The following is an 11,028-nucleotide window of genomic DNA, read 5'->3' as shown; positions in this document are numbered from 1 at the left end:
AGAAAATTTGCATACTACCATATTTACACTAAAATAAAGACCCACACAACCAAGTAAACAACAATTCATTTAATAATCTGTGTTCTCTAGGAGGGCATTAAAAGGTATAAAACGGTCATATTAAAATAACTGACCCAGTCTTTCCCCTCTCAGGATACCCACCTTACAGCCTTTTTTTTGACACAAGTACATATATATTTTTTTATTCATCATCACAAGTCCCACTTATCCATGTATATAACTTATTGTTGTCAAAGAAACAGCTTTTACAGTTCAATGTACAAGGCTCCCATAGTCCGAAATGCAAATTTCACATAACCAGTGACACACAGGTAAACCTCCTAGTCAGCAGTCAGAGATGACGTCCTTGAAGAGGCCAGAGGTTGCAATGGACGCTGCTTTATGTTCACAAAAAGTGTTCTGTGAAGCAAGTCCCTCTTTTTCATGACTTGCAACAGACTACTACCTGTGAAGAGCGTACTGGTTGATACTCAGAAAAAAGACAAATAACATAACAGTGAATATATTTATTATTATAGAAGATAATTAATGTTAAGAATAATAATTACAAAGGCAATTTTCTATACTACTATAATCTGGTCCTGCACATATAGTCAAGAGAAGACTGGGAAACAGTTACAGGAAGCTCTAAAGCACTGTTTATACAGTGAAGCACAGTTCATTTCCATTCATCCTTTGGAGGGAAAAAAAAGATGGAATCTCATAACGAAGCTGAGGGTTTTGGTTGAGATTTTTGGGTAAAGCAAGAAACTGAGGTGGGATGCTAACTGACCGATATCCTGCCTTTTGACAATGACAAAAGACATTAAACAGAACAGAAAGCACCAGTTTATTACTGTATTTCTTAACACCCCCATCCACAGAATACAGGCAGGGTTGTAGGGAAGAGCTTTGTAATATCCCATGATTTCACTGATCTGAAGATCAACTGTTGATATATTTCACAGTGTACATCCCTCTGGAAGTAATTTCCAATTCATCTGGAAAAGGCTTGCTTAGAAACATGAATTATAACTAACCTGACAAATGTGAAATAAAAAAGCTGTCCTCTGGCTCTTCCTACAGCTTCCTAAACAGACAGCCATAATAACCAACAGCCTGTATGACCAAAAAAAACAAACAAAAAACCTCTCACAAACAGGATGCACATGAACCATGTACCTTTAAATTGCACTGAGAACCATTGCGCATACTACAAGTCTTGCATTTCCCCCACTGTACAGCATGTCACAGTTCTCCTTTTTTGGGGGAGGGGGCTGGAGCTGGATAGCTTCTGTATTAGTGAGGGTGGTGTTCGACAGTCAGCAAGAGGAAAGGGGGCAGACTGAGAGCAGCACAGTGATCCTGACATTTCCCTTCATCTCCTCCAGTGTCATTCCTGTACTATCTGGACTCTCCATCTTTGTGAGCACTGTACAGTGCCAGCTCGCCGGGCCCACCGAGTCTAGAACTGCGAGGGGGTGTGGCTGACCGGCTGGTGAGGGACGGAATGAGTGGAGGAGGTGCCCCGACTGCCAGAGCTCCCACCAACCCAGCGGGGGATTTTGACAAGATACCATTGGGCATGTGGTGATGGTTCAGAGGACCTAGACGAGCATAGAGCCCAGGATGGTGCTGTGAAGCAGAAGCTCCAGGGGGGAGTGAGTGAGAGAGAAGACCAGGGTGGAGCTGCTCAAGGTGAGTGGCAGTAGCAGCATGAGATGGGCTCGCGAGGTGAGACCCAGCAGGGAGATGTGGGTGCATCCCGAAGTAACGAGCCCGCTCAAAGTCTTCCCTGAGGATCTGGGCACGCTGCTCTTCATCGATCAGTCCTCCTCCTGGTGGTCCAAGGTGAGGAGGGCGGTCAAAGTGGTGGGCCATTAGGCCCAACTCCTGCCGTACAGCAGAGGTGGAGGCAGCAGAGGTAGATGAGGGAGGGTGGTGAGAAGTTGCAGCTGCTACAGCTGCAGCTCTCTCTGCCTCCAGAAAGCGCTGATGCTCGAGGAGACGGGCCACATGTGGATCAGGCCGCAGGGCAAGGTGAGGGTCTGACCTGAGTGACAAAACCTCCCTGCGATGATGGTGCTGTTGAGCTGCAAGTTCTCTCCACGGGTCCCAGGTAAAACTATGCGGACCATGTGGTGGTCCGTGACTCGGGCCATGAGGGAAGCGTTCTCCTGGGCCTACTACCAACCCAGCACCCACTGCACTGCCTAGATATGCTTCAATAGCTCTGGAGCGGTCCAACAAGGAAAGGTGGGTTGGAGGATGGCCTGGAGTATGTGTAAGGAGGGGAACACCAGGGGTCGGAGTCAATGACAAGGATGCGGAAGAAGGCGTACCAGAACTATGTTGGTGTGGGTGGCTGCGAGGTCGGTCGAAGCCGTGATTGGTTGCTGAGGGAGGCAGGGTGATAGGGATATGCTCGGACTCTTCCTTCCGCTCCTCCTTGACTTTAACTGGAGGGAGAAGCAGGGAAGATTTGGACACAGGGGTGGTGGTCCGGTCAGACTTTTTAGCCTGAGACAAAGAGGCGATAGAGGCAGTAGCTGTCGAGGAAGGAATGCCGCCATCTCGGTGGGAGTGTGAATGGTCGCCGTGAAGACCGTGTGCTGTCGAGGCAAGCGAGCGAGGATAGAGGTCCAGAGGAGACGCGGCGGAGCGGTTGGAAGGTGGGGGAGTAGTGAGTGCAGAAGATGAAGACCTTGGCCTGTCCCTCTCTGCTCCTAAAGATGAAGAGCCAAGAGGCAGTCCCCGTGAAGACATGGTCGGTAGTGGTCGCTTCTCTGCATCTCTTTCTCTGTCTCTATTAAAGCTGCGTGTCAGGTCCTCGATAGGCCCGCTGCTCACACCCATGGCGCTGCTGTGACCATTAATATGCGAGACTGGGGTACTGTTCCGAGGTTTGAATGATGGGGCAACTGGAGACATTCTCACAGGTTGTCGTCCATACAGCATATTATCTCTGCAAAAGACAAGGTGCACAAGAGTTACACGAAGGGCATCGTTTAACAAACGACCGCTGGACCATTGGATGTGGGACTTTTTCCGCAGTCGACAGCACTAACAGTAAGTCAGACAATGCTCGCACGTATACGCTGAACTTCCGTACCTGTCCTTTTCATCCTTGATGTGGGGTATATCTCTCCTCTCACCGTCCTTCCCTCGATCCCTTTCATCCCGCTTGTCTGTTGCTTTAGCCCAACTGGGGCCAGCAGGGAAGGCGGCAGGACCAGCATGCAGGCGGTTCCATGGGTCGTGATGGTTAGCATTTGGTAAGCCCCCAACCACAGTAGCAGGTGAATCTTTGTGGCCAAATACAGAGCCCGCTGTGGTACAAACAGATATTATATTCTACTTTACAGACAAGAATTTTACATTTATTTGTGTAATAAACATAATTAAATAACGTTGCAAAGATTCCATACATGGTCATGGTTCATATTGTAAAATAAGTGATGATATAATGTAAATAAGGGGGATATCGGCACTAACAATGAGCTAATAATGTCATAGAAGGAAGACGAGCAGCCACATGAGCCAATTTGTTTCATCAGAATATGCTGTTAGTGCGATGGTGGGACAAGTTTCTACTTATAAAACTCTGAATTTCTTCCCTCTTCCCGCCCTTTTTCCAAATTGCAACTCACTGACACTTTAAGAACAGCTTTGTTGGAATCGACAGCAATAATTGTAACACCAATCAAAATAATGTGGAACCATGAATGATTTGTGCTGCTCATCTTGGACAAATGCATTTATACTTCCTGGTGGGAGCAACTAGGAAACGCCCTCATACTAGACGTCACAGTGTAGCATCTTTGACATTTTTAAGTAGAGTGAGATCAGAATGGAATAAGAAGCACCCAGAACCATTAGCAATAAAGTCTTTGGCCAGACGTGCTTAAGGTCCATTGTTAATTGAACTCCTTTGTTTTATGTCAACGGAAAATTTCAGAGTTCAATCTTCCACCGTAACACAAGACGGGAGGTTCCATTAGACTGACCCATTGTCGGGCTGCCAAGTCCTCCAAAGGCACCAGAACCAAGGGCTCCCAATGGGGTAAAAGGCGGCGAACGACCATATGGATCTAACACAGTAGAGAGGAAATGTTTTAATAAATGCTTATATCAAGATTTCACACAGGCCACGGGCTTGCATCCGATTTCTTTCTTCAATGACTAAAACTTTGTGGGGCAAGTAACCAGTCAAAGATTTAGTGCATCAAGACGACCAATAACTAGTCTGTTGATCCAAGCTCGCCAAAGCAAACGGTTAAGCATTTGTCATTTTTATTCTTCCATAAAGACACTATTGCCAACAAATGGGCCTTTTGACACAGCTTACCCAGGTGTGCAGGGGGTGGAAGGAAAGAAGAGTGGGCCGTGGGTGGCGCCATAAACTGGGCCGAGGACGGATTGACTGGTCCTACAAGGAAATATTAAAGAGAGGAAGAAAAAAGAGGCAATTTTAATCAAATAAGGCAGAAGATGCACCCGAAAGAGCACTATGGAAAAGGGTGCGACACAAAGGTCCGACAATCACAATCCATTCACATCCTGAAGCTTCTTAAGGAAGAGCCACGGTTATTTATGGACCTGTAGCTGGAAAAAGACTCGGCGGTCTGGTCAGCTCATGAGTGGGAGGTAAGCCTCCTCCTATGGTCCCCAGGGGACCCAGTCCTCCCGCTCCAGGAAGACGAGCCAGCGGGTCACTGCGGAAGTCCAACTTGTGGGGTTCAGCCTGCATCAACTACAGAGAGGGGCAGAGCAATGCCGAGCACATGTCGTCTCGATTAAATCCTCTTAATATAATTATTGAACCCAAATGAATTTGGAAATAATTTAAAGACGTACCTTGACTTTTTTCTGATGGCTTAGAATCATCCAGGCCAAATATACATGCATAGCACACCATTTCCCTGGCTTCTGCAGAATAAATCAATCACAAGGGCTTACTATGTTATTCCCTCAATCTCACATGCACAGAATTAATGCCATTGCACAAAGAGTCAGATCTCCTTTAATATGATCCCTTCTCTTCTTGGAGATAAAGGAAATCACTACAGATAAATGCAGGTTTGCTGAAATAATAATAAAGAACCAATGAAGGAACCAGGTGTATCTAGAAGGATTAAAGGGGGGGGGTGAACAATTACATACATTATACAACAGGGTGAATATCAGGTTCTCTTGGTATCTAACTGTGTGTGCAAGGGCTGAGAGTAGACAAGATCACAAGTGAGATTAGTAAAGAGGGTGAATCAAGCTGTTAGAGTGAAAGCACTAAGAAGCCTCAAAGTTTCAAAGAGCTGTTTTGCTTACATTACTGATTTTCAACGATGTCCCAAATGGATCAGGTAGCTACAAGAGAACAGACCACTTTTTAATCAATATAACTCTCTTCATCAAGAGCGTTAGCGTTAGTGCGCTAACCCGGCCTACGTGCATCCTGACCTAAAGTGGCTGTCCGTATCTTTGGGGGTGACGTGTGGACAAATATCTGAGGGGTAAATGCAGCTACCGCGTTCGAAGCAAACAGGTTGACCTTACCCTGGGGTCTTTAGGCTGCAGGTGATGAGGCACAACCCCGAGACGAGCCGTTATGTCAGGACCGGTTCCCTGAGGGACAAGAGGCTGCCGCACAAAGCACAAAACGTCAGCTAAAACGTACGTCCACTTGTGCTCATGTAAAGGCCTGTTGACGGGTGCCAGATCTTTGATAAACAACCTTCCGGTGTTTAGAACACGCCTCATAATTCCTAAAATCCCTCAAACACCCATTACATCTTAATCTGTAATGCTACACTAATTGTAAAGCTAATGAGCTAACAGCCATTTGAAAATGCATTTGGATCGTACCATTATAATGCAAATTCTACAGCGTTACATTTATTGGGGACTGCAAGAGAAAAATAGTGTCATACACAAATTTAAAAGGTGCACATGAAGCACAGGAGCTGCAATAATAAACGCCGTTCCCAGATTCCTTTGCACCCAAGTGCTGGTTCCTCGTGCCAACTGTTCCCGGTAAAACTTATTTCTCACCTTTGGCTGAAACGCTCCTTGCAAGGAGCTGAAAGGCCCAGTAGGAGGAATCACAGGCTGGATATTCGGCACTGAGGGCGGTGGATATTGTGGGAAGAACTGTCATGACACACAAAGCACACATGGTTCAGTGAGCAGTGACAGAGAGCCATTTACAACAACCTCGCCATCGCTTCTCACCGGGTGTCGGTATAGCCCGTCCATTTTCCCAGGATATTTATCAAACTAAAAGACAAAAGGATTGCAGGGGTTATGCCGCGTACTGGAAGCAACGACACAAAAAAAAAAAAACTCAACTGCGAGGACTTACCAGAGGCGGCGCGGTGGGTTGCAGAAAGGGTGTGAAGTGTTGGTGTGTGTGCGTGTGTTGGTGCTGGTGGTTGTGCTGATGGAACTGAAAGGCGAGGGGTGGGATGCTGGGCTGGTTCTGAGACGCTCGGCCTGACGAGCCCGACGTGGCGCTCGACGCCGACGGGCCGCCGGGCGTGCTGCGGCCTGACGCCGCTGCGTTGTTGTCAGCCCCGGGGGCGCTGCGTCTGCCCTCGCGCTCTGGGAAAGTCACAACATGAGAGTCTAACTCGGGGTGCCACGAAGAGCCGGGCCGGACAGAGCTTTCCTGTTCGCCTTACCTGCCGCAGCCGAGTGGGCGGGGCCTTGGAGCAGAGGCGGAGGGGGAGGCAGGCCGGGAGAGGACGTGAACAGCGTTCCAGAGCTAGCTCGAGATGGAGGTCGGTGGGGCCCTGAGGATGCTGAGCCTCTGGCGGAGGGAGTTGGGGGCCTCATGGAAGATGAAGAGGATCCAACAGCCGAAGCAGATGACGGAGGTTTCACAGGCGTGCTGCTCCTAAAGGAGGAGAAGGAGTCAGCACAGCTGCAGCCCAGAGACAGAGAGGAGGACTAGCTCCTTATTGAAGGAGGGGAAATACCTGTTGTGGTGGTATATGGAGTGAGACCGTCCAGGCAAAGTGAGGAAGGGTTTGGGTTTGGAGAGCGGCGGGCTGCCGTTGCCGTTAAACGGGCTCGGCCGGGAGGCGGTGGCAGAGGCAGTGATGGGAGAAGGCAGGCGAGAGAAGGGCGCAGAGGAGGTAGAAGAACAAATAGGCTCCGGGAAGTGCTGCTCCAGGCTTTTCTCCTGACTCCGCTCCAGGCCGGACACCCTGGGCGTGACCATCAACCTGGACGCGCCGCCGGTGCGGGCCGGCAGGGTCGGGCAGCTCTTGCCCACCGAGGTGCCCATAGCTGAGGGGGTGGGCTCAGCAACTTAAGAGGACGACATCCGACTCAAATTACAAAACCACCCAAAAACGGCAAATATGAACAACCTCGTTGAAAGGAACTTATCCTGCAGGTCCAACAAGTCCCTGTTCCAACACAACTGTTTGTTTTTACCTTTTCTTGTGCTGACGGTGAAAACTGGGTCGATTTCGTTGTCAGAAGCCTAAAAGACAAGAAACCCATTTTAACCGACTCAGAAAATGAAAGTAAAACTCCGACCAGAGCGGCGAACGCCAAACCTTGTCCCCCGTGTCGCTCTCGGTGTCACACTGGAACAAAAAAAAAAGGGAGAACTTGTGATTTCTGTTCCTACCCGAGTCAAAACTCACGCTCAGTGAGAAGAAACTTACAATATAACCCGTCTCCAGGGGGTGTCCCTAAAAAAGAGAAGGGAGAGCTTGAGGTGATGCTCGTGGGCAGGTGATCCGACAGAGAGGCCTCTGCAGCCACTCACCTCTAACCTCCTCCTCTTCTTCCTGTTATTTTTCCAACAGCTGCTGGAGTAACTGTGCGCAGCTCCTTCCTCAGGCTCCGACAGCGGCCCCCCACCATTCTCCTCCGGCCCCCTCTTCCCCTTGTTCCTCCTTCCCAACAGATCCGTGCGCTGGCTGAGCTTCAGAGAGCAGTCCATCTGACAAGGAGATCAGAAATTCATGAATTAGACAGGACAGATAATGGGAATAAGGGTGAGGACGCGGGGAAGGATCCTGGGCTCCGTAGCTCCCGCTGATCAAGTTTCCAAACTTGCTCCGGGACTGTAAAAAATGGAACGATCCAAAGCACCATCCTTCGTTTATGCTACGTTCCGTCCACAGGTCTCCTGGTTCTGGTGCATTTTAAATGAAAACACAATTCAACAACATGACGGTAGGCGCGGGCATTTTGGATTAAAGGATAAACTCACATTAACCATAATTATATCAGCATCTATGTTATTTAAATAAAGGAAATCATAAATAAAAACTCCAGGTGCTGACTTGCTGAGCCCGATAAATTCAAACAGGAAATTTAAAAACTGCCGGAGGAAATTGCCACATTCCACCTTTAAACACACCAGCGTTCACCTTGTTCAATGGGCAGAGCGTAGATATCCCATAATACCATCTTCTGCTTCAAGAGGGCAGAAAACAATGCAAGTTTCTATAAACTGGCAGTTTTAGAGCCGACTATAACGTGAAGTTTCCTCTCCTGAACGAATGTTTCGGCATCAAATCCTCTCATAACTTCAGTTTATTCTGCAAAATTCCAGCAGCACCACTCAGATCTTTACCCGTAAAGGGAATTGAAGCGTGCGCCGCGCGGCAGGCTTCCTTGGACGAGATTAAAACCAAGTATTTAATCCAGGTGCTTAAAGAAGCCAGTGGCTGCTGCTGATACACGTCCAGAGGAGCCCGCTGGCACCTCAGAGAACCAGAACATGAAAAATGCAGCCATCTCCAGAGCAATGCCTCGGGGTTGGACCCAGTGGATCTCTCTCTCCAAACAAGGAATCTGTCAGGAAGCAGCTCTTTCACTCATTTAGCTGCAGAAACGGAGGCTAATGGATTCCAGTGATGGGGGGGGGGGGGGCAAGAGGACAATTAAAACCTGTCATTCATGGCTGCTCTGCTGCCTCACACACTAATCATCCTGCCTGTGGGGGGGGGGGGGGGGGGGGGGGAAATAAAAGTGTGTGAATGAGGAGTAAACAGGTAAATATTTACCTCCAGCGCCTCCAGGCTAATGAAGCTCGCGATGGCGAAGCCGTCAATGACGTCTTCCTCGCAGGACACCGACTCTCGCTTTCTCCGTCGCGGAGGCCTGTGTCTTCCAAAACCGGGCCGACATTCTCTATTACCGGGACCCAGGACACTGTTGGTCCCACGAGCCTCCCGATCCGAGCCCGAGGACATGGACGTGGCCCGCTCCTGTGCCAGGTCCACTCTCCGCCGCCGCCGCTCCCTATCGCGCTGCGAACGGGACCGTCGGCTCTGCCTGAATCCAGTGCTTCGGCTCGGGCCCTCCATAATCAAACCTCCTTTTTTTTCCCAACTCCGGGGAAAACAAAGGCACTTTACTCGAGTCCCAGTCCGGTTTCGGGCACCGAACCGCAGATAAACACAACCACACAGGCCCTCGCAGGAGCCCTGTTAAAATGGCGTTAATGGAACCAGTGGCTATTATTTACCGTCCTTTGACAACAGTCTATTGGCACCAGTGCCGATCTTTCGGCGAAATTTGAGTGTCATTTCACTAAACCTGGGCGTGAACTCGGAAAACGACCGAAATCTAAAGACCTAAAACGTGTACAAAAGTCAAGACATAGTAGATTGTGTCTATTTTGAGGCTAATGGTAGCTAGCTAACAAGCGATAAACCCGACAACCTAAGTTGTACGCATGTAAACAAAAAAGCAAGTCTGCTCGGTTAAGGTACTCAAAAGCAGGGCCAGATCTCCACTAGACAGAGGGTTTTTTTTGTTTTTTTTAAAAGAAAAATATGCCAGTGTTGGTACTGCCCAACACCAACGATGCAGAATTTATCAAATATTGCTCAGGGTTACAATTTTATTTTCCCGTTAGCTAAATTGAAGTTAGCCTGTTAGCTAGGCCGCTTATCTTATATTGACACCAACAGGCTGTTGATCATGACATTATCCTGTGGTAATGCAAAACGTTAATCATCAATGTTGACAGGTAGTATAAAGTACTTACAACCCAGGTAGTTAAAGGTGCTGCCCGGCTTACTTAACTCATGTCATTGGTAGCTAACGTTGGTCAGTGTTGACTCTGGCCAATTAGCTAATGTTCATTTGGATAGCATGTAAACGGCTAACCCAATAAGTACTGTGTAGTCAACCAGCAAGCCAAGAATAAATTTATATTCTTCAAATGTATCTTTAAAGACTGATGCGCCGAGCAATCAAGTGTGACGCTAACTAATATTGGGCAGCCTCTATAGCGATTCTTCTGTGTCTGTAACGAAATCGGTCGATAGTAATGGAGGAGTTCGCATCACACCAAAAGAAAGACGTAACGTTAGCACTCTGGCTATGTAGCGTTAGCCGATTCAGCTGTTAGCCAGCTAAACCACAAGCAAGACCTTTTAAATTTTTACGGAGGCAAGAAAACGCGGAAGGTTTTGTGTAACCGATCATCCCAAAAACATCAATATCTCACGTATTCACGGGCATCCTTCAATCGTTTTCACCTCCAGTGAAGAAAAAAAAAAAAAATCAAGGCCCATATATTAAAGCCTCGCTGTCGATTTCATAAACGAGGGTGTCGGCCAAGCCCCCGTTGGGCTGGGCAGCTCCTGCATACAGCCTTCCCCGTGTAATCCAGTGTTTAGGATTAGTTGGGCCACTCTCCGTCGTTCCCAAGCATTCGTTTTTCACACTAAATCCAGTGTGCAAATATGAAGAAAGACGCAGGACGACTCCAGTGCTTCCCCTTCACAAGTTTCCACCAATTTAGAAATTTATCGGGAAAATCATTGAGACACAACCCTTGTCAGCCGTGCAGTGCATTGTGTGCGCCACTCTTCTTCTCCAGTCACCGAACAGTCGGTTCGGCCGCCCCCTGCGTCACAGCGCCCCCTAGAGGAAACACGCCGCTCGGTCGCCAGTATTGTTCCGAAAACTGTCCCAAACACTCGTTGCCTTTTAAGGACGTAAATGACCTTTTTCTTTTGTAATTGTGGATCTTTTAATTTTTTATTATAGTCC

At 48.2% G+C, this 11,028-nt stretch overlaps 1 protein-coding gene across 2 annotated transcripts; it reads right to left on the bottom strand.

Annotated features, from left to right (window-relative positions):
* Nucleotides 1-57: 57 nt before the first annotated feature.
* Nucleotides 58-10,862, bottom strand: fbrs (fibrosin). 2 transcript variants are annotated; one of them, XM_029836831.1, is made up of 18 exons: nt 9,027-10,862; nt 7,778-7,954; nt 7,674-7,700; nt 7,563-7,592; nt 7,438-7,486; nt 6,975-7,308; nt 6,678-6,892; nt 6,359-6,597; nt 6,229-6,273; nt 6,049-6,147; nt 5,554-5,637; nt 5,326-5,364; nt 4,858-4,929; nt 4,600-4,753; nt 4,349-4,429; nt 4,008-4,091; nt 3,113-3,329; nt 58-2,965 (listed from the first exon to the last, which is right to left on the bottom strand). In XM_029836831.1, the coding sequence occupies exons 1-18, from the start codon at nt 9,327-9,329 to the stop codon at nt 1,405-1,407; spliced, it is 3,810 nt and encodes a 1,269-aa protein (XP_029692691.1). In that variant the 5' UTR covers nt 9,330-10,862; the 3' UTR covers nt 58-1,404. The 2 variants fall into 2 exon arrangements, with proteins under 2 accessions (XP_029692691.1, XP_029692699.1); XM_029836839.1 differs by lacking the exon at nt 5,326-5,364.
* Nucleotides 10,863-11,028: the final 166 nt, after the last annotated feature.

This window comes from Takifugu rubripes, chromosome 1, assembly GCF_901000725.2.
Source record: "Takifugu rubripes chromosome 1, fTakRub1.2, whole genome shotgun sequence".
Lineage (NCBI taxonomy): Eukaryota > Metazoa > Chordata > Actinopteri > Tetraodontiformes > Tetraodontidae > Takifugu > Takifugu rubripes.
The sequence above is the reverse complement of the archived record's forward strand: the minus strand, read 5'-3'. Positions and strand labels throughout refer to the sequence as shown.

What these genes read in the sequence shown, in the direction of transcription:
- fbrs (XM_029836831.1), bottom strand. Translation starts at nt 9,329, where the DNA reads ATGGAGGGCCCGAGCCGAAGCACTGGATTCAGGCAGAGCCGACGGTCC. An exon ending in CCCTGGAGACGGGTTATATT is followed by an intron (nt 7,593 to 7,673) that starts GTAAGTTTCTTC and finishes TTTTTGTTCCAG; the next exon opens with TGTGACACCGAGAGCGACAC. An exon ending in ACTTGGCAGCCCGACAATGG is followed by an intron (nt 3,330 to 4,007) that starts GTCAGTCTAATG and finishes TTTGTACCACAG; the next exon opens with CGGGCTCTGTATTTGGCCAC.